Raw genomic sequence first — 26,014 nt, forward strand, 5'->3', positions numbered from 1 at the left:
TCGGATATCTCTTACCTCCATATCAAAACTTTTGGTAAGCTAATTGATTCAATCATAGTAGGAGAATGAAAGCTCAAGTTGCAATGTAAGTTATTATCTTCTGACAACACTCACATAAAAAACTAGAAACCGAGAGGATTAATTTGAGAGTAAAGGGTGCGTTTGGTACGTGGGACGGGACGGGACGGGACGGAACTGGACGAGGCGTTCCGTCCCGCGTTTGGTGCGCCAAAAATGGGTGGAACGGGCTGTTCCAAAAATGGGGTGTGGACCCCAAGCGTGGGTTGTAAGGCGAGGCGCTGTGAGATGTGGTCTCAGTGGTGGCGCCTAAGTACAGGCACCGGCTTTTGCCGGAGATGAAGGAGAATGAAGGCTTTGATAGGCGAGTTAGGGGTTGCAGGGGAGGTAGGGGTGGGGTGAGATGGGATGGGAGGTGAAGAGAGTGGAGGAGAGGGAGGTGGTCGGGGGAATGGATTTTTGGGGTTTCAGTTTTTTTTTTTTTTTTTTTTTTTAAGGGTAAATTATTATAATATTTTTAATGTATAAATTTTTTTTTGCCCCATGGCACAAATTTGATAGTCACTTCAGCTCTTAATGGATCAATAGATGGAAAATGTAACAAATGTATTATATTGAAATAAAATAGTACTTGAGGTATGAAAGTGAAATGTTTTGAATATATTGTATGAGGTTGCAATAGATCTCAAACCTGAGATGGTAAAGTGTAATTTATCCTTTCATATTTTATAAAATAATGATAGACTTAAAAGTGTATACTCCTTCGGATATCTCTTACCTCCATATCAAAACTTTTGGTAAGCTAATTGATTCAATCATAGTAGGAGAATGAAAGCTCAAGTTGCAATGTAAGTTATTATCTTCTGACAACACTCACATAAAAAACTAGAAACCGAGAGGATTAATTTGAGAGTAAAGGGTGCGTTTGGTACGTGGGACGGGACGGAACTGGACGAGGCGTTCCGTCCCGCGTTTGGTGCGCCAAAAATGGGTGGAACGGGCTGTTCCAAAAATAGGGTGTGGACCCCAAGCGTGGGTTGTAAGGCGAGGCGCTGTGAGATGTGGTCTCAGTGGTGGCGCCTAAGTACAGGCACCGACTTTTGCCGGAGATGAAGGAGAATGAAGGCTTTGATAGGCAAGTTAGGGGTTGCAGGGGAGGTGGGGGTGGGGTGAGATGGGATGGGAGGTGAAGAGAGTGGAGGAGAGGGAGGTGGTCGGGGGAATGGATTTTTGGGGTTTCAGTTTTTTTTTTTTTTTTTTTTTTAAGGGTAAATTATTATAATATTTTTAATGTATAAATTTTTTTTTGCCCCATGGCACAAATTTGATAGTCACTTCAGCTCTTAATGGATCAATAGATGGAAAATGTAACAAATGTATTATATTGAAATAAAATAGTACTTGAGGTATGAAAGTGAAATGTTTTGAATATATTGTATGAGGTTGCAATAGATCTCAAACCTGAGATGGTAAAGTGTAATTTATCCTTTCATATTTTATAAAATAATGATAGACTTAAAAGTGTATACTCCTTCGGATATCTCTTACCTCCATATCAAAACTTTTGGTAAGCTAATTGATTCAATCATAGTAGGAGAATGAAAGCTCAAGTTGCAATGTAAGTTATTATCTTCTGACAACACTCACATAAAAAACTAGAAACCGAGAGGATTAATTTGAGAGTAAAGGGTGCGTTTGGTACGTGGGACGGGACGGGACGGGACGGAACTGGACGAGGCGTTCCGTCCCGCGTTTGGTGCGCCAAAAATGGGTGGAACGGGCTGTTCCACGGGACAGATTTTGGGTGTTTTTGCGTCCCACCTCCCCCCTGGAACGGGTTTGTTCCACGTCTGTGGAACACAATGTTTTACCATTTTAAGACAAATATACCCCATGTCTTTTTCAAAAATTACACCTTCGTTCCGTCCCGTCCCGTCCCGTCCCGTTCCGTCCCGTCCCGTCCCGTTCCTTCCCGTCCCGTCCCGTCCCGTCCCGTCCCGTCCCGTCCCGTCCCGTTCCGTCCCGTCTGCGTACCAAACGCACCCAAAAGGCTTGAACTGGAAGAAAGGTTGTTCTATAAAATGTAGCATAAAGGTATAAGACAAGTACACTCATCTCATGTTACAAAAAGACTTTAAAAGCTTTGCAGCCTACATTTTTCAAAATTCTTTTATAATTCGGCACCTTTGCAAGTGCATTTATGTTTACAGCTTTGCTATATTGCATGTGGTATCGATTTCTAGTATTAAAACTTCATTTCAAAGCTCTTCAACCACTACCAAGAGCTTGCTTGATTGCTTGTATTTCTCATTTCTATTCAAGTTATTACTTTGTTGTTGAATATTTGATAAGTATTTAACTCCATTTCTTTTATATTGATTAATTTTTATATAGTTTGTCATATATTCTATAGTTATATTTATATGAGAATTGCAGACTGAGTTGAATCAAAGGTCCAATCAATTTATGGTTATCATTTAACATACACAAAGAAAATATTTGAAGTCCTTTAATTAACAAGGGAGAGAAAAGAACATAACATAGATTCTTAACCCGTCTATGACACATTTTCTTGATTAGAAGCTCAATTTACTTGTGGCTCAAGTTTACAGTCTAACAATAACATCATTTAATCTCTTATCATATTATCCAAGGACACGTCTGACATAACTCATTTACAAAAGCTTGTTGCCTACTCAAGGCCGTTTAATTTCTTTCTTATACACTAATAAATGCAAGCCACGTCCGAAATGAACACGAGACCATATCTCAAAACACATTTCGTAAAACATGTGAAAGGAAAAAGACTAAAAGAGTATAAATGAATACAAAAACAGGTCCAAAATGAGCGTAGAAAGACTTTTTCTTTTTCTCTATTAATTTACTTGTAAAGGAATCTCTTCCTTCTAATCCATCAAGTCTGGAGATTCAGACTGTTGAAATTTAATCCAACGGCTAACGTTATTATAACTTTTAAAGTGGACCTCTGTTTGTGGTCGTTGGATCAAATTTCAACGGTCTAGATCCCAAAACTTGATGGATTAGGAGGAAGGGATCCGAAGATGATCCCCTTCCAATTTAATTGAAGCTTTAGAAGACTTGAGAAGGATTAGGCTTTTAGCTTAAAACTAAACTAATCAATGTCATATAAAACATGTAATACCAGTACGAAAAAATTTTAATGTGTCAAAAACACGATTTGATACAACAAATGATATAATAAAGTAGTTATACTTTGAATTTTTTTTCAATCAGTGTGTCGGATTGTGTTACTAAAAATTTCTCCCCATACCGATCCCCCCAGTTGCCTCCAAATGCCATTAACCCACCAGAAAACCACCACGTGTCCTCTTGCTTTAAGATGAATTATGTGGTCATAATTTGGAATGGCAGATTTGTAAAGAACGTTTTAAAATTTTGAAATACGCTATTTGCAGTTCTTGAGGGTTGGGACTTGAGAACCGAAATTTATTCCTATAACATTGGCGGAGAAATCTCTAACTTCTGTCCGCTCTTCAAGAAAATCTGAAAATCCTATTCGAATTCTCATCTGGGTAGTCGCCATTTCCTCTTCTGGTCCAACCCTTGTGATCGATTTTCAAAACTTTGATGAAATTATTGGTACTTTTTGGAGTTTGTTTTTGGTGAAAAGCATCGAAATTGATATACAAAATTGATGTCTTTGGTTGAAAAGGAGATATCAAGCGTTGTTGGCGGCAGTGGCGGTGGTTGTGTGGTGGGCGATGATGGCGACGATGATGACGAAGAATGCGGCGGCAGTGGTAGTGGTAGTGGTGGGTCCCACGGAAGATGCAGATGCAGTGAGGAGAAGGCAAAGAAGCAGAGAGGGTTTAGTGCTGGTGGGTTGTCGAGAAATTTCGGAAGGGCCAAGCAGGTGGTCCTTCATCCGTTTGGAAGATCCAAAAGGCAGCTTCCCAGAAAAGCTAGGGGTTCTGCTTCTGGAGCTTCTTCTTTGGCGTCGTCTTGTGCTTTTTCTTCAGGTAAGATGTTTGGAGGAGGTGGCGGTAACGGCGGTGGTAATAAAAGTTGTTACTTTTGTTTCACGCAACCCCCAACTTTGGACTCTCCAATGGGGTCTCAAACCAGCGACCCTGAGCACCCAAATTTCACCTTTGGGATGTTGAGAGCTTTTGTGGAGAGCAATGAATTTTATTCCAAAGATTGCAATCCCCACTTAGATATTGTTGTTTCCCGATATTAAATGGATTGAATTTGAAGGATATTATTATCAGTTTCTGCACTTTTTTGGTGTTTTTGTTGTGTGGAAGTGATGGTCATTGACAATTTTCTCGAAACGAATTGAAGGGGTTGTGGAATTTTGGTGTTGATGACAAGGGTGATTGGATTTTTTGAAATTAAAAGCTTTTGATCTTGTTGTCATGATAGTTTACGAGCATTTTGGCGGTTTTGATAGTGCACATTGGTTTTAAGAATATATGCTTTAGGACAGCTTCAAGACAGTAGATGGAGAAGTCAAGCTTTGATTTGATTTCAAGAACATATTCTTCTCATTCTACGCTATGATTCATAAATCTGAGCCCTTCGTACATATGAGAAACCGCATTCATCTTGCTCTCTTCCTGAAGCTAATTCTGGGTGCAAGGAGGAGGTGCTGCACGACGGTATCAGGGTGCACATTTGAAGGACGAGGAGTGTATTTTTTATCAACTGTAGGAATGGAAAAGGTTGAAACTTATGAATTCTTTGAATTTGTAATTTTTCATTCGTACATTGTGTTTTTATGTGGAATTTTTTTCCTGATATTGTGTGTAGATTGTAGAATGTAAAGTTTAAAACTTTGTCAATTCAATGACTGAGTCCGTGGGTGCCTCATTGACAGGCGCCTTGGATGAGATATTGCGGTTATGCTAATGAGAATCTACGGTATGCTTTTCTCTGCCTTTATTCTGTTTTCACTGGACTTTGCTCATCTGAGAGGACTTCATGGATTCTGTTTTGGGAATCTCTTTTTCCCGGTGTAATGATGAGGTGTTGAGCCAGATGTTTTAGAACTTAAAATTAGGCTAGGTAGCTGCCATTTTGTAGTAGATGATTGTTTGGAAAAGAAACCAGTATAAGCTCTGCTTTTGCCTCTTAATTATCTTGTAGATAGATCATGCATTTTGTGTTGAAAATCATGAAATTACATATTTTAACTGATCTGTAGACTTGTACTCAGTGGTCTCGTTTGTTGCCTAAGATTGGATTGGATTTGTTTAACTCATAATTAAAGGTATATATGACGGTAGAGGAGGTAGATGATTTTTCATTTTGAGGGGATTAGATTCGACGGCATAAGATCCCTTCATGAGTAATCCATTTTCGTCATTCAAAGTTGGACAAAACTTCATTATTTCTTCCTTCAACTTCAATAGAGTGAGTTATCTAATTCAATCCTAGGCACCAAACGAGCCCTGAATTTTTGGCACTATCAGGGTTCAAACCCTGGACGTAGCCTACTCCTACCCATCTCCTTGTTAATGGACAGATCGAAATTTGCTCCGAGAAAGACTTTCACCATAAAGGAATTTGAATCCTACAATCTTTGCATGTGTCTCATAAAAATATTATCTTCCGTAAACTCTTGAAGTGTATTGAAGTTTGGTTAGAAGTGGTATAGCAGGATGAAGCTTTCTAATCAGTTAGAATTTACAACACCAGAAGTTTATGGCCAATTATATTAGCAATGATCCATTTTGTTTCTTAGAAACACAAGCTGATGCATTACAAATCTCTCTGGTTTCCAAGAAAGCATGCTGAAATAAGAGAAGGCTCCATATCTTTAACACTGTCTGTAATGGCACACCTTCACTAAAAATCCTTGCCGTAGTAGGGCGTCTTTTGCGATAAAGACCTTCATATGAGGAGTCCTATGTGGATGTGAAATGTAGCCTCGTTTGATGCTTGGTGGCCATTGTTTATGCAAACGTAGACTGACATCGGAGATGTAGTTGCTTCTCTGGCAGGAGCAGCGTTTGGATACGAGTTTGATGCATCACTAGATTTTTAGTCCTTTAAGAGAGTAAGACTAAGTTGTGTTTTCTGGGGTTGGTTTTGATGGATGAGCTATATCGACTTGTTTTACTGGAAGAACAAGAATGTTGAGTACATACATGGCCAGCATCAAGAAACTACCTCCAATACTCTTACTGTCGGAGGTGGAAATGACGTCGGCTCTTCAAGATGATCGCTCCCCGATCTCAAAGCGACATATGGTAGCAATACAATCATCTGGATCTATGGTTGCTGATATGATTACTCCATTAACGCATACGATTGTCGAGCATCGTAAAATGGAACCTCTAAACGTAGATGTTTGGAAGATGGGACGAGTAGGTGCTCCTGATCATGTAAATTGTACAAATGGAGGACTGATGATAGACAAATTGCTCTGTTCCAAGGCATGATAGTTATAAGCTATTGGTTTGATTGCCGGCGGACTATCAACTTGTAGGTTAAAGGCAGGGGCGATTGCCGGCGGCAAAGGTGGTTGCGCTGATGGTGAAGGGAACAGTTATATTGGTTTGATTCCTCCCCCAACGTTGAATTTCTAGAATTTCATGTTCATAAACCCCAACAAGGAAATAGTACATCTCAATTCCTTCCTTTTGTGCAACTTTCAAACACGGGTTTTCAACACATATGTTCTCTTGGTCGTCTGATAATCAAGGGGTATGATCAAATGAACGTGCGTCTAGTGTTTTAATCTCAAACCTTGATATCAAATTCAAAGGTGAGTGATCATGAATTCTTAATCACCAGATGACCATGAGAATGAGTCTTGTGTTTCTAAACCCTTGCACTCCCATCTCAACAACAATAACCCATTCACGTCGCAAAGAACTTGTAGCTCTGGTGGTTGAGCGCATTTACATTCACCCGAGGTTTCAATTTCGATTCTTCCCTATATCGCTTGTGTAAAAACACACCTATCTACATCCAGAGACAATTACCAACCAAGAGGGAAGCAACACAATCCATCATGTTCAAATGTTTGTTCAAATGTTCATTACCAATAAAGGCTCAAGTGCAAACAAAAGTAGAAAAAGAGAAAATGGTCCACGCCTTTGTTTTTCCTTTTTTAGGTCGGTGAAAAAGTTCGGCACTCAAAAATATCTGGGAAGACTTGAACAAAGATGGGCCCGAAATGTGATCAAAGTCCGACCCGATTCTGTGCCCGGCCCATTCACCATCTCACAGAATCTGCCGAAACAGCTCCAAACTTGATTTACTGCATCTGGCAGATGATGCCAAAGGATAAGGAAGACGGCAAAAGGGCATGGGCCCCACACGATTATGGGCCAAATCTAGTGGTTGCCCCTCTAGTGCCGGTTACCAGGGGATTTGACCCTCGAGCAGAGGGACGGGCCAACACCCGAAGAGACTCACATGCACGTACTGGGACGCTGCGCCTGTCTCTCGTGAAAAAGTTAGCGGTCATCTCATTACCAGCATGTTTGAAAATACATTTAAAATGATGGAACATTTTTTGTAAAAATGTTTCGAAACTAATCATTGGTAAAGATACAAATGAATCATGGAAAAATATTTGAATTGTTTCTAACTTTCTAGTGAGAAGTACATAACTAGTGTTTTTGTACCGGAAACACTTCGAGTGCTTTTAAAACTAAAAATATTTTCTCTAAAAATACTTTCAATAATTTTAAAAACATTTTTAAACAAGCCTTGTATCATTAGGTCTATGTGCTACGCATAATTATTGGAATATACACAGGAGAGTAACAATTAGATAAGAAAGTTAGATTTACTATTCACAAAAGAAAAACGTGATCTTATTTAAACATTTTTATTATGTTATTGGCCTAAGACGCTATTAAAAGAAGACTTTACTCTCTCCAAGATGCTTAAAAGTCATTTGATGCACAATGTAGAGTTACTGTAAAATATAACATTCGACGAGCATATCACATGGTTGCAAGTCTGCAACACACTAACTAGGATCTTGTATTCGGCAAATCTACATACTCTATCTGTGGTCTCACGTTTGTAAGAGAAAGATCTTATACAACATACATACGCAAAAATTTTCCCAAACTTTTTTTTTATCAATTATTTTTCCAAACTTGAAAAGGACTTATATATATATATATATATATCTCTCTCTATCTCAAGATGCTATTGTGACGTCTCAAGTCCAGTATTTATGGTTGGGGGTATGTACTTCTCTTTTCACGATTCGAAGCAACATGACACATTATGCTGACCCTCGAGTAGATGGACCGAGCAACACACAAGGAGCAAACTTACACACACTTGTCAGGGCGCCACATTGGATTAATTATATATCATGTGAGAAATATGAAACACATTTTAATATGTTATTAGCATGAAATGTTATCGTGTTTGCAACAAGTTATTTTCAATGCACAACTTAAAGTCGGTATTTGATGTGATCCTTAGTGGTCGCACATTTGTTAGAGCAGGTACCATGTGATCGAACATACCTAAGAATTTGTCCAAACTATGCGAAATGTCTTGCCTACAGCTCTCAAGACGCTAACGTGACAACGCAAATCAATAATACATGTTACGTGTTTCAGATGAACAATGTAAAATTGTATAATTAACTAAACATTAATCAAATCAAAGTATTACACATATTTTTAAATAGCATCTGTGTAACATACCGTACGTATTCTGACTCAATAATATGGACATCCAATCCATCACCAATAAGACTTATCCAAAATCCGCCGATAGGGTTCGGCACGTGATCCCCATTAGTCCCCCTGCTCGTTCTTTTGTTTTTATCCATCCCACTGAAAAAAAAAAAAGGTTCCAAACGCAAAGGCCATGCCTTTAATTATTATTTTTCCTTATCCCAAATCCAAGAAAATCCCAAGCTCTCACTCTCTCTCTCTCTCCCCTCTCTGGAAGGAAGCCTAATTTTCCCATTAGTTTATGTAATCATGAAGCAGATTAACTACGCCATTGACAATATTAATACAACCTTTATATTCTGCCCAATGGGTTGCTTTCTCTTCCCAAATTGCAGCTGGGAACCGCCAGATTTCCATGAATATTTTAATTGGAAGGGGAAGTGAGAGATGGTGATCGTTGCTATTTATGGCTGTCATCAACTAACTCCATTTACCCATTTGGAAAGGTAACCCAAAATACTCATCCAATCACTCCCCATCCCCCCACCAAGTTTGGTAGCTTTTTCGAGCTGCAGAAACTCCATCTTGGATCCATTGTTTTGTGTTTTTGGAGTGGACCCAATCTCCTAATTTTTGCTTTTCTCTGTAAAACTGTACTATTTTTGTTATTATTTTATTAAAGGCGGTTCCTTTGTGCACTAACAGTCGAGTCCTGCTGCTGGGATTGGAGTCCCAGTCCACGGACAGATGGGGATGGGACTAAAAGTTGGAGACTTTAGTGGGCATTTTTTAAATTCAGTAACTGTTTTTTAGTAACCCCAAGTTTTTGTTTGCCGATTTGGGTTTTCTATAAGTTGGGTTTGCATCTGAGAGACTTAGTTGAGTTCTGCTTGCTTGTACTGCAGCTGAAGAAAGGTTAGGCTGTTTTCATTTCTTTTTATTTGTTTATAGCAGCAAATATGTAGTTCTGATCACTTATATGAAGATGGGTGTTTTTCCTTTTGATCTAGAATTTTTGTTGACCCTAGTCTTTCATTTTTTTTTTTAATTTTATATACGAACGATATTCTACTTTAAATTAATCTAACTCGAACTCAAGATCATAGGGATTTAACTCATATTCTTGATTTAGTTACTTTGGCTTCTTCAATTACTAGTTGTTCCAATCTTTTTCTTACCTGGGTTTGGTTTAATTAAGTAATTGGTTTTTAGTTATTTGTTCAAGATATCAGATCAACTTGAAGTTGAGTAATTGTTCTACTTTCACTGAAGTTTCTGTTGTAATTAGTTTCACTTGTTTCTGTTAGTTTTTGTAAATGCTAAAGACGTTTGTGTTTTTACTGTTTTGGGAAGAAATAGTTGTGTTCTTGGTGATAAGTTTTCATATGTTAAAATGTTGATGTAGTCCTGTAAAAATACTGGTATTTTCAGCATCATTAAGCTTATTAGTAGAACAATCCTGAGCTTTGCTACTGATTTTTTACTTTCTAGTATTACAATGATCCGAACAGCGATTGCTATGATGAAAATAAACTCAACGATAACCACAACCAGATTAATTTTATTTTCCGTTCGCAGTTTGTGTGAGAATGTCTTCTTCAAGGCCTAGCAACTCGTCCAGCAATTCAGGGCGGTCTAGACACAGTGCTAGAATTATTGCTCAGACAACTGTTGATGCAAAGCTGCATGCGGATTTTGAGGAGTCGGGTAGTTCCTTTGACTACTCGAGCTCAGTGCGTGTTGGTAGTTCAGTTGGCGGGGATCAACAGCCTAGGTCCGACAAAGTGACCACTGCTTATCTCCATCACATACAGAAAGGCAAGACGATCCAACCGTTTGGATGCTTGCTAGCCTTAGATGAGAAGACTTTCAAGGTCATTGCTTACAGTGCGAATGCCCCTGAAATGCTGACTACGGTCAGCCATGCAGTCCCAAGTGTCGGGGACTCCCCTGTTCTTGGCATAGGAACAGATATTAGAACAATTTTCACTGCACCTAGTGCCTCTGCACTGCATAAGGCCCTAGGATTTGGAGAGGTTTCTCTCTTAAATCCCATCTTAGTCCATTGCAAGACCTCTGGCAAGCCTTTCTATGCAATAACCCATCGAGTAACGGGCAATTTGATCATTGACTTTGAGCCGGTGAAGCCTTACGAAGTCCCTATGACTGCTGCCGGGGCCCTGCAATCGTACAAGCTTGCGGCCAAAGCAATTGCCAGATTGCAGTCTTTGCCTAGTGGGAGCATGGAGAGGCTTTGTGATACAATGGTACAAGAGGTTTTTGAACTCACTGGTTATGACAGGGTGATGGCCTATAAATTTCATGACGATGATCATGGAGAAGTGGTCTCTGAGCTTACGAAGCCTGGCCTGGAGCCATATCTAGGTTTGCATTATCCATCCACTGACATCCCACAGGCTTCACGGTTCCTATTTATGAAGAATAAGGTCCGCATGATTGTCGATTGTTGTGCGAAACATGTGAAGGTTTTTCAAGATGAGAAGCTTCCGCTGGATCTCACATTGTGCGGTTCAACCCTGAGAGCCCCACACAGTTGCCATTTAGAATACATGAAGAATATGAATTCCATTGCATCTCTTGTTATGGCAGTAGTTGTTAATGAGGGGGATGACGAGGTTACCGATCCTGATTCTGTTCCACCTCAAAAAAAAAAGAGACTTTGGGGTTTGGTAGTATGCCATAATACAAGTCCAAGATTTGTTCCTTTCCCTCTCAGGTATGCCTGTGAGTTTTTAACTCAAGTGTTTGCCATCCATGTCAATAAGGAAATAGAGTTGGAAGAACAGATGGTTGAGAAGAACATCTTGCGTACTCAAACGCTGTTGTGTGATATGCTGTTACGAGATGCACCCTTGGGTATTATGTCACAGAGCCCTAATATCATGGATCTAGTGAAATGTGATGGAGCTGCCCTATTGTACAAGAACAAGGTATGGAGACTTGGAATGACTCCGAGTGACTTCCAGCTTCATGACATAGCTTCATGGCTCTCCGAGTACCATATGGATTCTACGGGTTTGAGTACAGATAGCTTGTATGATGCAGGATTCCCCGGGGCTCTAGCTCTTGGTGATGTAGTATGTGGAATGGCAGCTGTGTGGTTAACTTCCAAGGACATTCTCTTTTGGTTTCGATCCCACACTGCTGCAGAAATTCGATGGGGTGGTGCAAAACATGAAGCCGGTGAGAAAGATGATGGTTGCAAAATGCACCCTAGATCGTCATTCAAGGCTTTCCTTGAAGTTGTCAAGACGAGGAGCTTGCCTTGGAAGGACTATGAAATGGATGCAATTCATTCTTTGCAGCTTATTCTGAGGAATGCATTCAAAGATGCCGGAACCACCTTGGAAGCAAACACGAAAGCAATCAATGTAAGGCTTAGTGACCTAAAACTTGAAGGGATGCAAGAACTGGAAGCTGTGACGAGTGAGATGGTCCGTTTGATTGAAACAGCGACGGTTCCCATTTTGGCTGTTGATGTTCATGGGCTGGTTAATGGGTGGAATACAAAAATTGGCGAGTTAACTGGTCTTCCTGTTGACAAAGCAATCGGAAAGCATTTGCTCTCACTCGTGGAAGATTCTTCGACTGACACAGTGAAAAAGATGTTGAACTCGGCATTGCATGGTATGTCACTCATTACTCTATTTGACATTTTAGGCATTTTAGATTTTCAAATATTACTAGAAATAGCCATATGCTTGTATGGCTGTGGACGATGTTTTCAATTGTAGTCTTCTGTTTGTATTAAACTCGTCCTCTTTTTTCTCTTCTGATCAGGCAAAGAGGAACAAAACATCCAATTCGAGATAAAAACACATGGTTCTAGGGCTGACCTTGGTCCCATCAGCTTGGTTGTGAATGCTTGTGCAAGCAGAGACATTCGGGAAAATGTTGTGGGGGTGTGTTTTGTGGCACAAGATATCACTGGTCAGAAGAATGTGATGGACAGATTCACCCGGATTGAAGGTGATTACAAAGCAATTGTACAAAACCCTAACCCCTTGATCCCCCCAATATTTGGTGCAGATGAATTTGGCTGGTGTTCTGAGTGGAATTCAGCAATGACGAAGTTAACAGGATGGAAACGAGAGGAGGTAATGGATAAAATGCTTCTGGGAGAGGTTTTTGGGATCCACATGGCATGTTGTCCTCTCAAAAGCCAGGAATCTTTTGTAAATCTTGGTGTTGTCCTTAACCATGCCATGACAGGTCAGGTGTCCGAAAAGGTTCCCTTTGGTTTCTGTGCTCGCAATGGAAAGTACATAGAATGCCTGCTGTGTGTGAGTAAGAAATTGGACAGCGAAGGCTCGGTCACTGGGGTCTTTTGCTTCTTGCAGCTTGCTAGCCCAGAGCTGCAACAAGCACTTCACATCCAGCGCTTATCAGAACAAACTGCAGTGAAGAGATCGAAAGAATTGTCTTATATTAGAAGGCAGATCCGGAATCCTTTAGCCGGTATAATTTTTTCTTGGAAAATGATGGAGGATACTGAGTTGGGAGAAGAACAACAACAGCTTCTGCATACGAGCGCCCAGTGCCAGAACCAGCTCAACAAAATACTGGATGACTCGGATCTTGATACCATCATTGACGGGTATGATAAAGTCCAGTCGTTAAACACTGATTTTTTTTCACCTCGCTGTTTATCTTTCGTCTACATTTTTTACCTCATGTGAAGACAGTTCCCTCATAAAATTCTTGACTGCCTTCATCTTTATCAAGTCCTCAGCTACAAGGAATGAGATAATTAGTTTAGGTTACATAGAATGGTAGATTAAATGTGAACTTGTTCTTTTCTGTAGATGCTATTGATTTTGTTTATTTTGACTGGTTGTTATGTTTCTGTGTTTTTCTGATCCCTCGACAGCTACTTGGACCTGGAAATGGTTGAGTTCGCATTGCATGACGTACTGAATGCCGCTGTCAGTCAAGTCATGATGAAGATCAATGCCAAGAGCATCCGTGTTGTCCAAGATGCAGCGGAAGAGATCATGACTCAGACTTTATATGGGGATAGTCTTAGGCTTCAACAAGTCGTAGCTGATTTCTTAGCCGTATCAATTAGTTTTGTGCCAACTGGAGGCCAGCTTACTATCGAAGCTAATTTGACTGAAGATCAGTTAGGACAGTCCGTTCATCTCGTGCATTTGGAGCTCAGGTACAGCTTGGCAATTGAATTCATAACATTGATGTCTAATAGATATTGATTACTTACTATGGATTTCATGTATAATTCGGTTGCTTGGATTACAAGTTAAGCAATTCGCACGAGATGCTGATTTGATATTTTGGATCAGGATCACACACGCCGGTGGTGGGATTCCAGAAGCATTGCTGAACCAGATGTTTGGAAATGACGGAGACATATCTGAGGAGGGCATTAGCCTGCTCGTCAGCAGCAAACTGGTGAAGCTCATGAATGGAGACGTTCGTTATCTTAGGGAAGAAGGCAAGTCAACCTTCATGATATCCGTGGAACTCGCGGCTGCATACAAGGTGAAGCCCTAAGACAAATTTCAACAGCAAAAGACACAGATCCTCAAGTATACATACAGCCAGCCTAAAGGCGCGAGAGTTGAACGTTGTATCTTTGACATGCCTTGTAGTTTCAAATAACATCCTTTTTCCGTTGGACCACGGTTTAACCTGTAAATGCGCATGTCTGTCTCGTGTTCTTTAAGTGGTCTTTGGCTTGTGACGGATTTTGCAGAACTTGAGAGCAATGTGTGAAGAATAATTGAAAGAGAAAATGGTGAAAGATTTTGCAATTTCTGCTGAGGATGAAGTTTGTAATTGTCCGTAATTTAATGTTTTTGGCTTTGTTTTAGCTTAAGTAATAAAGGGACTTTGGTCACGGCTCATCCTGGATTCGATGTCCGAAGCTGGTAAACATCACGATGGTGGCATAAAAAAACTGAAATGTTTTTGTGAGTCTTCCAAACCTCTAGAAAAGTAGACTGTTGTGGTTTTATCACTAGTTAATCCCAGTTTTAAAGAAAAATAAAATAAAAGACATTGATCGTTCAAATGATTAGATTGTTTTTATTGATCTCAACAAGTGAAAATATTTAAATGGTGGAAAAATTGGGAAAATCTAGTATTGAAGGAAACAAATTTGCTTAAATCCCAAGCATGTAGCACTATAGTCCACTCATAAAGTAAGAATTAATTCCATTTTAAACTTACAGTAGGCGTAATCACATTAGTTGAAATAAATGTGCTCTTCATATTTGACCATTCATTTTAAATAGAGTTATCTATGGCTTCACTTCTCCTTCGTCTATTTTCACTCTTATTTTTCTCTTTATTAAAATGAAAAACGAGCAAAAAAAAAAAAGTATGGAAAAACAAAAATATGAGTGTAGATATCACCGCCTTCCTAAACCCTAAACCATCTCTCAACCACCCACCCACTATTATAATCTTTACCTTCACTCACAATGCCAACAACAAATATTACCAGCTTCAGCAACAGTTTCAATTATGGAAAGCGATTTCTGCAAATCGCGTAATGTCGAGCACGTGTTGTTGTTAGAGTTCACGTTCCTAAGTGTGACAATTTGCTCTGATTCCTTAAAAAAAGTTAAGTTTCCACCGTAAGACCAATTGATAATATAAAAAATAACTTAGTTACTTCTAAGTACATGTTAGGTTTGCCACAATACGTACCAAAGGCTTCAACATTCACCTACTCCCTTGCTATAAATACTCATCCTACCAATCATTTCCTATTCATTCACACATCCAAACTTTTCTCTTCCTCTTTGGCACTAACCTGCATTTTCTTTCTAATTAGCACCACCACCAATGGCGGCTGTCATTGCTCTCTTTCTTGTGGCTTTTGCCACCGTCTTAGGCAGCTCTGCCGCTGATCCCGACATGCTTCAGGACATTTGCGTCCCCGACCTCACCGCCGGTAACTTCCTCTTCTTCTTCATCAATTCTTCATCTATATTTCCAGTGTTTCAGTATTCTAGTGCTAAAAGTGAACACAGGAATTCATGTCAAAAGAACAAAAGAAAAAGAAAAACAAAGCTAAAGTTGCCACTTTTCTTTGTCCCCTCAATTCTTTCAAATTACAAGTTAACCCTGTTCATTAGCAACTTTTCATGTTCTAATGATTTTAGGAGAGGAAAATTAATGAACATGACTTGAAAACTTTGAGTTTTAACGATAAGGACAAAATAAAGGGTAAAATGAATAGTATCATAATTGACTTTTTAATGTAACAATGTGATTTTTTGTTAAAATAAACAGTACCAGAATCTTTTCTTTAAAGGAGAGATTTGGAATTTTCTTTATTATTTTCTGTAACTTGTTGTGTTAATATTCTTAGCTTTTCTTTTATTTATAATTCTTTTGCTGGTTATTCACTTTATTGTGTTTATGTCTGGTAATCATGTCCCTAAGGTACCGTTTGATACGCAGACAAAATGGAATGGGATGGAATGAGACGAAACAGAATGAGACGGAACGAAGATTTCATGCTATGTTTGGTACGCGCAGGATGGAATGGGGCAGTTGTTCCATTCTACGTTTGTTAAGCACATGGCGAATGGAATCAAAAGATTAAATAACTAACTTACCCTTATTTTGTCTGTTATATGATGCAATGTTTATGTGATATGCTTATCTATGATATATTTTTTACTGAAAATATGACTTTAATCCTTCAAATTCAATTTTTTCCATATAAAACCCGACATAATTTTTTTACTCAAAAAAACCCAATGACTAGGATCCACCTAAGTGAATTCATTAATTACATATTACTTTACACATTTTACAATTTTTAGAAGCCTAAAATACCCCTATTGCATGTTTGATGTGCACAATTAATTCTAAGGAAAATTAATGAAAATGACTTGAAAACTTTGAGTTTTAATGATAAGGACAAAATAAAGGATAAAGTGAATGGTACCAAGATTAACTTTTTAGTGTAAAAATATGGTTTTTCATTAAAGTGAACAGTACCGGGAGCTTTTCATTAAAGTTCCCTTAATTCTATGCAGATTGTAAGGAGAGAGTTAATGATTTTGCAAAAAGAAAAATAAGACATTAATGTTAAAAAATTCATTGCATATTAATATCAAATATGAGAATTGTTGGCTTAATTCTACGTATCTGGCATTATGAGTTCATATATATATATATATATTTTTTTTTTTACAAAAAAAAAAACCTAATATATGTAATAATACATAAAAAAAAGTAATTTACCTACCATGTACAAAAATGTTATTTGATTCAAAATGTGTATAAATAAATATATATATATATATATACACACACACACACTGTATGTGTGTGTGTGTGTATTTATATAATTAGACCATATTAATTTACCTACCTACTATTTGAAATGTTCATTTCCAATTATGTAAAATATTGTATACCTACAACAAAATATTGCATAAACTTAGGAATTGGATCATGCTTTTGATTTTATCTTTTACCTACAAACAATCATATACATATTACTTTATATATTTTTACCAAAAAATGTCCCTAATAGGCTAATATACGTAATAATACATGAAAAATAATTTACCTACCTTGTATACAAAAATATTATTTGATTCAAAATATATAATCTAGGTTTTCTCAAAAAAAAAAAAAAAAAAAATATATATATATATATATATATATATATATATATCTAGGTGTAGTGTGTGTGTGTGTGTGTGTACTTTTTTTAATAATTAGAACAAATTAATTTACCTACCTACAAATTAATTTTCAATAATTTACCTACAAAAAATTATACCCCGTGTGTAATATAATATATTTTTTTCACTAATACATGGAGAATAATTTTCCCATAACAAGAAGAAATATAATTTGATGTATTATATTGAAAAATATTATGTCATACCTATATTTATACAACAATAAAACGTGCCTAATATATGCAACAATACATGAAAAATAATTTACTTACAAGTTAGAGAAGCGTTATTTGATTCAAAATATATAATACGGATTTAGTATAATTTTTTTTAATAATTGGAACAAATTAATTTACTTCCCAATTAACGCAAAATATATATATCACAAAAAGGTAGAGTTTTGGTATGATATGGATACAAATAATGCAATACAACATTTTATATATTTTATTTCACTTTTTCTACAACTTTTAATTTGGAATAAATTTAGGGATTTGGGAAAGTGGCATGGTGTAAATAAATTGTATTGGTAGGTCAATAGTGTTTCAATGTGGCTACAGATTTTAAATTTGGGCTTTTATTAGACGTTTAAATGTAGATGAGTTTTTATGTAGGAATCATGAATTATAAGGGCCAAAATCTAAAGCACCCTATTTTTTACACTAGTGAATATCAATACTTTTTTGTCGTTTTATTAATTCATTTTATTAATTGTTTATTATTTACACACTTTTTTATTCAACCCTGTCTCCCTCCCCTGTCTCTCTACTTTCTCTTCTTCCATATGCTTCTTGTTCTTTGCATGCCCAGATTGCTCCTCGTAAAAATCAAACTTGGTAAATCAAACCAATACTTTCTCTTCATTTCATTTTCTTTCTCTTCAATTCAAACCCATAATTCTCTTCTTTTAATTTCTTTTTCTTCAAATCAAACATAGAAAAATTCCAAATTGTTTTTTTTTTCAATTTACAGAGGCTTCGTCAGATCGTCAGATCTGCAAATTCATTTCAATCAATTTCTGCAACATAGTCATCGTCCTCCATGTAGCGTTGTCGTCGTCGTCCTTCCTAGGCTTACAATGACGGCCTGGCTATGGTTACGGCGTCGGAGAAGAAGGTGGAGCGCAGAGGGACTGAATAGGCGGCGGTGGAGGAGCTTCGACATCATCAACGAAGGCCTTGGCCTCCTCTTTGCGCTTTTTGTCGTCGGCGAAAGATGCCTGACGATGCTTGCTATGCGAGTCCTTGGTGTCGCTGGCAACGCTCTTGTCGTGGGACTAGCAGGGAGGAAGGAGGAGGCGAGAGGAAGCTGGGTTTGCTGGGATTGGGTTAGCCATAGTTGGGTTGCTGGGTTTGTGGTGGAGGAGGAGGAGGCTACAAGAAAGATGGAGGGTAGACGAGAGGGAGGCTATGGGAAAGAGAAAGAGGGTGGACAATGGAATTAATGAAAAAAGAGAGGGGTATTGTTGTCCAAAAAATTATAATTTTGTGTTCCATGGGCTGGAAAAAGTCGCTTCAGGGGGAAGGTGAAACAAAAAAAATGACTAAAATTTGTTTCACGGGACAGCACGTCCCAGACAATTTGGCGCACCAAACGTGAGACGAGTGTGTTCTGTCTCATCCCACATACTAAACGGTACCTAATTGTCCCCAATATTTAAACACATTCAGCCATTAAACATATACTTGAAGTTGATTAAGTAAACCCAATTCATGATTTCTGGAAAAAATTAAGAAAGTTCTATGATTTGATTACCCGACTCTTGTAAAGCGAAGAGCCTTAATGGCTTGGGGTCGCCCTTTGATTAGCTTAACTTTCTCTCACTTTATTATTGTTGAGCCTACTAATCATGTTTCTGCAAGGAGGTTGTAGCTCGGTTGGTTTAAGACCATCCTCACTTGCACCCGAGGTTCCGAGTAATAAGAACCCTAATTAGCCCCCAACAAACAAGCACATTGATCCACTAATACACTAGAACCTGATTAAAAATAAACCCAATTCATGATTCATGATTTCAGGAAATTAAGTATCAGTTTTAGTACGATTTCTTGCTTAATCCAAGTGAATTGTGGTACATACACAGCGGTGAAAGTCAATGGATTCGTCTGCAAGGACGCAGCAAATGCAACAGCAGAGGACTTTTTCTTCACCGGACTAGCCAAACCAGGCCTCACCAACAACACATTCGGCTCCTTGGTGACTTTAGCCAATGTCGAAAAAATCCCCGGCCTCAACACCCTCGGCGTTTCGCTTGCCAGAATCGACTATGCCCCCGGCGGAATTAACCCACCCCACACTCACCCCAGAGCCACAGAAATTGTTTACGTTCTTGAAGGAGAATTGGACGTTGGGTTTATTACCACAGCAAACAAGCTCATCAGAAAAACTACTAAGCAAGGTGAAGTCTTTGTGTTCCCCAAAGGGTTGGTTCACTTCCAAAACAACAATGGGAAGAGCCCGGCTTCCATGATTGCCGCCTTCAACTCTCAGCTGCAGGGCAGAGTGAAAATCGCCCTCACATTGTTCGCTGCCACGCCGGAGGTGCCGGAGAATGTGCTGACCAAGACGTTCCAGGTGGGAACCAAGCAGGTTGACAAAATCAAGTCTAAGCCAGCACCCAAGGCCTAGAGGGCCGCTTTTTCTTTGTGTTTTTATAATTTGATGGACTGGGGTGATGATCATTGTATTTTCTCTTTGATTAGTCCAAACTAGCATTTGAGTCCGCACGATGCTGCGGGTTGTAAAATTCTGTTCTATGTATGAAATATATTGAAATCTATTTACATCCATAGCAGAATTTAAAAGTCATCCGAAGTGTTTTTGGAGATCACAAAATATAAATGTAAGTGTAAATGTAGAAAATCTTAAATGCATCTGGGCACACATACCCTAGAATTCTATAACCAAAATAATGTAAAGTAGCTCAACCATATTTTTCCATGTACATTATGAACCGCTTATTATAAAAAAAAAAACTGTAGCAACCTTTATACAAAAAATTCATAACTTTGATGTCTAATAGATATTGAATACTTACTATGGATTTCATGTATAATTCGGTTGCTTGGATTACAAGTTAACCAATCATCACGAGATGCTGATTTGATATTTTGGATCAGGATCACACAAGCCGGTGGTGGGATTCCAGAAGCATTGCTGAACCAGATGTTTGGAAATGACGGAGACATATCCGTGGAACTCGCGGCTGCATACAAGATGAAGCCCTAAGACAAATTTCAACGGCAAACGACACAGATCCTCAAGTGTACATACAGCCAGCCTAAAGGCGCGAGAGTTGAACGTTGCATCTTTGACATGCCTTGTAGTTTCAAATAACATCCTTTTTCCGTTGGACCATTTGTATCGGTTTAACCTGTAAATGCGCATGTCTGTCCCGTGTTCTTTAAGTGGTCTTTGGCTTGTGACGGATTTTGCAGAACTTGAGAGCAATGTGTGAAGAATAATTGAAAGAGAAAATGGTGAAAGATTTTGCAATTTCTGCTGAGGATGAAGTTTGTAATTGTCCGTAATTTGATGTTTTTTGCTTTGTTTTAGCTTAAGTAATATAGGGACTTTGGTCGCGGCTCATCTTGGATTCGGAGCTGGTGAATATCACAATGGTTGCATAAAAAAGCTGAAATGTTTCTGTAAGTCTTCCGAACCTCTAAAAAAAATGGACTACCGTGATTTTATCACTAGCTAATCCCATTTTTAAAGAAAAATAAAATAAAAAGACATTGGTCGTTCAAATGATTAGATTCTTTTTATTGATCTCAACATGTGACAATATTTAAATGGTGGAAAAATTGGGAAAAATTAGTGTTGAAGGAAACAAATTTGCTTAAATCCCAAGCATGTAGCACTATAGTCCACTCATAAAGTAGGAATTAATTCCATTTTTCACTTACAGACATAAGCGTAATCACAATAGTTGAAATAACGTGCTCTTCTATATGTGCCAATATCCGACCATTCATTTTAAATAGAGTTATCTATGGCTTCACTTCACTTTCGTCAATTTTCACATTCTCATTTTCTCTTTATCTATATATATAAAGTGAGCACCCTAAAATGGTAAAACATTCAAAATACCATAAATTGTCCTTTAAGAATTTCATAAATTACAATTGAACCAAAAGAAGCTAAAGTATTTAACCATATTTTTATTTTGAATGAATTTAATATTTAAAATTATAGAAAAAAAAAACAAAACCTCCCACATTAGTGGGTGGTTTCACATTTTTAATTCATTTCTTCTTTTTTTTTTAAATAATTTTAAAAAAAATATGTAAATTGATTATTTAAATAAAAGATATATAAAAATGTCAATTACCACACGCATACGCGTGTGGCAAGAGGCTAGTTAAAATGTAAACGAGCAAAAAAAGAAGTAGGAAAAAAAAAAAAAAAAAAAAATGTGAGTGTGAATAGCACCGCCTTCCTGTAGCCCAAACCTTCTCTCTCCCACCCACTTTTTTAATTGCGGAAGGAAGATTCTGCGACGGCCCATCAGTTTTGAGTTTTAGGGTTTTAGTGTGCCCACCGAATCAGTTCTGTCTGGATTCGCACATCGTCGCCCTCGTTCGTCGTTTCTCTCTTCATCTCATCTCCTTCGTTCAATTCTAATCCAACAATCAAGCAACTAGTCCAGGAGCAAAATCTACACCTTGGGTTTTGACGATGGAGGTTAAGGTTGTTTCGTTCCCCGCCGAGAACCCTCCGCTCGCGGAGCTCGTCGCGGCCAAGCTCGCCGGGATTTCTCTCCCAACCGACGCCTCTCTCCCTCCTGATTCCCCTTATTCTTTTCAGTTCTCCAATGGGTAAACCCTAAACCCTATTAATTTTCTCCGATGGTTATTTTTTATATCAGTCATTTCTTTTTTTTTTTGCGAAGGGTTAAATTAGATGTTGAATGCATCTGTGGATTTAGGTTGAAATTGCATGGAAAAAATGTACTTCTACGATATATGGGTCGGATTGCGAAATTGTATGGGGAGAATGCATTCGAAGCTGGGAAGATTGATGAGTGGCTTGAGTACGCGCCTGTGCTCTCACAGGGTTCTGCATTTGAGAGTGCTTGTAAGCATTTGGATGAATATTTGGGAAGCAATACTTTTTTCGCCAATCAATCTTTGTCGATCGCGGATATCGCAATCTGGTCCGGTCTTGCAGGTATAGCTTTTGCTTCCCTCACGGTTTGTTGGACGTTGTTTATGATCTTTTTTAGCGTGATTATGAAGAAGTAGAAATTTAAGGACAAGTAACATAAATGCAAGTGCTTTTTGGGTCTTTGGGGCTTCTGTAAGAAGCACTTCTGCTAGACGTGCTTTTATTGCAACCATTGTTAATTTTTATCAAAGGAGGTGCTTTCTGAAGGAGCACCTAGCAGGTGTTTTTTCGATAAAGCGCTTCCATGACCCAGAAGTGCTTTTTAAGTTAATCTATCAAACGTTGGCTGCCAGAAAGGCAATCTTAAACCGGCCCTAACACGTTTTTCTTTGCAGGAACTGGGAAAAGATGGGAGAGTTTGAGGAATTCAAAGAAGTATCCAAACCTTTCTCGGTGGTTCAATTCCCTATTAGCTGGATATGGTGATGCTCTGAATGAAGTTACTGCTACCTTCATCGGCAAGAAAGGCTCAGGAAAGCCAATTGCAGCTAAAGCAAAAGGCAATCAGGTTGATCCGCAGTCAAAGGGTGCAAATGGAGATGCATCTGAGAAAGGTAAAGCAGGAAGCAAACCAACATTTGAAGTAGATCTTCCTGAAGCAGAGGTTGGGAAGGTTCGACTGAGATTTGCGCCAGAACCCAGTGGTTATCTTCACATTGGGCACTCAAAAGCAGCGTTATTAAATCAATATTTTGCTCAACGGTATCAGGGTCAGCTTATTGTGCGGTTTGATGATACAAATCCTGATAAAGAAAGCAATGAGTTTGTGGACAATATTCTCAAGGATATTGAGACTTTGGGTATCAAGTATGAAAAGGTTACCTATACTTCAGATTACTTTCCTCAGTTAATGAAAATGGCTGAGAATTTGATTCGCCAGGGTAAAGCATATGTTGATGATACGCCACGTGAGGAGATGAAGAAAGAAAGGATGGATGGCATTGAATCAAAATGTAGAAACAACAGTCTAGATGAGAATCTTAAATTATGGAATGAGATGATTGATGGGTCTAAGAGGGGTAGGGAGTGCTGTGTCCGTGGGAAGCTGGATATGCAGGATCCAAACAAATCTGTCCGTGATCCAGTTTATTATCGCTGCAATCCAACACCACATCATCGGATTGGGTCCAAGTACAACTTATACCCAACTTATGATTTTGCTTGTCCATTTGTTGATTCCATAGAAGGTATCACACATGCACTTCGATCTAGTGAGTATCATGATCGCAATGCTCAGTACTATCGAGTTCAAGAGGACATGGGACTGCGAAAAGTTCATATCTATGAATTTAGTAGATTGAACATGGTTTATACGCTTCTCAGCAAGCGCAAGCTATTGTGGTTCGTTCAAAATGAGAAGGTTAGTGGATGGGACGATCCTCGTTTTCCAACTGTCCAAGGAATTGTGCGCAGAGGTCTCAAAGTTGAAGCCTTAATACAATTCATTCTTGAGCAGGTAAGACACTAGTCTGTCCTAGTATTATGCATAAAGAAGTTATGAGCTATGCCTATAACAGATGTATATATATATATATATATATATATATATATATATATAATGCCCGACTAATGCTTCTTATTATGTCCTTAAATTGTTTTTCCTTAATCGGTACTAGTTTGTGTACATTAGATGAAAATTCAATTTATACACTCTTCTGATTAATTTTAGGGGGCTTCGAAAAATCTGAATCTCATGGAGTGGGACAAACTCTGGACTATTAATAAGAAGATAATTGATCCTGTATGCCCAAGACATACTGCCGTCATCGAAGAGCGCCGCGTGTTGTTGACCCTGACCAATGGTCCTGAGAAACCATTTGTCCGCATCATTCCTAGGCATAAGAAGTATGAAGGTGCTGGGGAGAAGGCAACAACATACACAAGGAGGATATGGCTAGACTATGCTGATGCGGAGGCCATCAAAGTAGATGAGGAAGTAACCTTGATGGATTGGGGGAATGCCATAGTTAAGGGAATTGAGAAGGACGAAGACGGAAATCTCAAACTCACAGGGGTCTTGCATCCCGAGGGTTCTGTCAAGACCACAAAATTGAAGCTCACCTGGCTCCCTGAATCGGATGAGCTTGTTAAGCTCTCATTGATGGAGTTTGATCATCTGATAACAAAGAAGAAGGTACGTGCCAATCAACAAATGTGAAGTTTTTTTCCTTAGCGTATTACTAATCAATTAGTCTGTCAATTGTAAAACACCTTGAATTTTCTTTTCGTAAGGATGGGAAGGGAACTTGGGGTTGGGGTAGTTTGTTTAACAGCCTGATGCTTAACTCGGTCACAAAGGATGCTTCATATGTGTACCTTTAATTGTAGTGTATGGAAGATTTCATGTTTGAGGGGGAAATATGCGGAGTTTATCTCCAAAATCATATTATAAGATAGAAATATAAGTGATAAAAGACCGATCTGAGCAAAACGTTTTAGCTGATTCTTTTTTTTTCTTCTGCAAGTGATATATGTAATATGTACAGGCTGAGTTACATATTTGTTTTTGTAACTTGTGATTGCAGCTCGAAGAAGATGAGGATTTCGTTGATGTTGTTAACCCATGTACCGAAAAGGAGACTGCAGCACTTGGGGATTCCAACATGCGAAATCTCAAGCGTGGGGACATATTGCAGCTCGAGAGGAAAGGATATTTCCGCTGCGATGTTCCCTACCTCAGGCCGTCAAAGCCCATTGTTCTATTTGCAATCCCCGACGGCAGGCAGCAGACTGGATTGAAGTAAAACCTTTACCTTTTTATCGTGTTTTCTACATTGCTGTTCTAGACATGTCTTAACTGCATTATGTATTGTTGGTTACATTTCGATATAGTACTTCTAATTTTTATGGAAATGCAGTTTATCTTTGTGTTTGAACTGGCTGTCGCATTGTTGATTTCCACTCTTTTTTAAGTCTTTGAATTGAACGGATCAAAAGAGAATCAAGAGGAGTGCGGAAGGAGAAAATAGGCGTGCGGAAATCATATTTCCACCGGAATGTAGTAGTTAATACATCGTCGTAGTTTAAACGTTAATTTAAAATAAATAGGTCCATGCTGAAACGTTACCATGATAATTAAACAATAGTTAGTGTCATTAGCTACAACTAATCATGGTTTTAACGCTAAAATATTAACTTTAGGCTCATTTTATCATATCTAACCTTTTAACATATTTAATCATCCTTCTCTGTTCTCATTGTTGTGAAGTGGTTTGTATGTAGTCGTCGTTCTGCCCTTAGAAAACATATTATCCACCTAATCTCCCCCAACCATGCTGATTATTCTTTCTTAATAATTGCCTCCATGCCCTTCTTTTATTGTTTCTTTTTGGATTTAACTAATGGTCCCTCCCAGATCGCTTGGATTCCATGAGTGAATAGAAAGTTGGATCTACCTCAGATCTTATCTAAATCGCCCTAATTTATCCTCCTGAATAGAAGTTTGGTTTCAAACTCGGGTTCGAACAAGAGAAGTATGACATGCTAACGTGC

General features: G+C 38.4%; 3 protein-coding genes and 1 long non-coding RNA gene across 5 annotated transcripts; all 4 read left to right on the forward strand.

Annotated features, from left to right (window-relative positions):
* The first annotated feature begins 3,310 nt into the window (after positions 1-3,310).
* On the forward strand, positions 3,311-4,944 carry LOC139194920 (uncharacterized). The gene is made up of 2 exons (XR_011579705.1): positions 3,311-4,724; positions 4,880-4,944. It is a non-coding gene; the product is annotated as an uncharacterized lncRNA (long non-coding RNA).
* Positions 4,945-8,741: 3,797 nt separating this feature from the next.
* On the forward strand, positions 8,742-14,462 carry LOC103433816 (phytochrome A-2). 2 transcript variants are annotated; one of them, XM_017331690.3, is made up of 5 exons: positions 8,742-9,166; positions 10,239-12,308; positions 12,462-13,278; positions 13,552-13,842; positions 13,982-14,462. In XM_017331690.3, the coding sequence occupies exons 2-5, from the start codon at positions 10,250-10,252 to the stop codon at positions 14,190-14,192; spliced, it is 3,378 nt and encodes a 1,125-aa protein (XP_017187179.3). In that variant the 5' UTR covers positions 8,742-9,166; positions 10,239-10,249; the 3' UTR covers positions 14,193-14,462. The 2 variants fall into 2 exon arrangements, with proteins under 2 accessions (XP_017187179.3, XP_008370326.3); XM_008372104.4 differs by having other exon boundaries at positions 8,768-9,575.
* A 942-nt stretch (positions 14,463-15,404) lies between these two features.
* On the forward strand, positions 15,405-20,161 carry LOC103433818 (rhicadhesin receptor-like). The gene is made up of 2 exons (XM_070819994.1): positions 15,405-15,600; positions 19,437-20,161. Exons 1-2 carry the CDS (start codon positions 15,492-15,494, stop codon positions 19,979-19,981), a joined length of 654 nt encoding a protein of 217 aa, XP_070676095.1. The 5' UTR covers positions 15,405-15,491; the 3' UTR covers positions 19,982-20,161.
* Positions 20,162-21,713: 1,552 nt separating this feature from the next.
* LOC103427663 (glutamate--tRNA ligase, cytoplasmic) lies at positions 21,714-25,398 on the forward strand. Its single transcript, XM_008365731.4, has 5 exons — positions 21,714-22,173; positions 22,284-22,525; positions 22,858-23,978; positions 24,192-24,656; positions 25,048-25,398. Exons 1-5 carry the CDS (start codon positions 22,034-22,036, stop codon positions 25,264-25,266), a joined length of 2,187 nt encoding a protein of 728 aa, XP_008363953.3. The 5' UTR covers positions 21,714-22,033; the 3' UTR covers positions 25,267-25,398.
* The last annotated feature ends 616 nt before the right edge of the window (positions 25,399-26,014 follow it).

Source organism: Malus domestica, chromosome 04 (assembly GCF_042453785.1).
Source record: "Malus domestica chromosome 04, GDT2T_hap1".
NCBI classification, from domain to species: domain Eukaryota; kingdom Viridiplantae; phylum Streptophyta; class Magnoliopsida; order Rosales; family Rosaceae; genus Malus; species Malus domestica.

Excerpts from the sequence above, each read along its gene's own strand:
- LOC103433816 (XM_017331690.3), top strand. The coding sequence starts at position 10,250 with ATGTCTTCTTCAAGGCCTAGCAACTCGTCCAGCAATTCAGGGCGGTCT. Across the intron at positions 12,309-12,461 it reads GTTGAACTCGGCATTGCATG|GCAAAGAGGAACAAAACATC; the intron begins GTATGTCACTCA and ends TCTTCTGATCAG. Across the intron at positions 13,279-13,551 it reads CTTGATACCATCATTGACGG|CTACTTGGACCTGGAAATGG; the intron begins GTATGATAAAGT and ends ATCCCTCGACAG.
- LOC103433818 (XM_070819994.1), top strand. The coding sequence starts at position 15,492 with ATGGCGGCTGTCATTGCTCTCTTTCTTGTGGCTTTTGCCACCGTCTTA. Across the intron at positions 15,601-19,436 it reads CGTCCCCGACCTCACCGCCG|CGGTGAAAGTCAATGGATTC; the intron begins GTAACTTCCTCT and ends GTACATACACAG.
- LOC103427663 (XM_008365731.4), top strand. The coding sequence starts at position 22,034 with ATGGAGGTTAAGGTTGTTTCGTTCCCCGCCGAGAACCCTCCGCTCGCG. Across the intron at positions 22,174-22,283 it reads TCTTTTCAGTTCTCCAATGG|GTTGAAATTGCATGGAAAAA; the intron begins GTAAACCCTAAA and ends CTGTGGATTTAG. Across the intron at positions 24,657-25,047 it reads ATCTGATAACAAAGAAGAAG|CTCGAAGAAGATGAGGATTT; the intron begins GTACGTGCCAAT and ends TTGTGATTGCAG.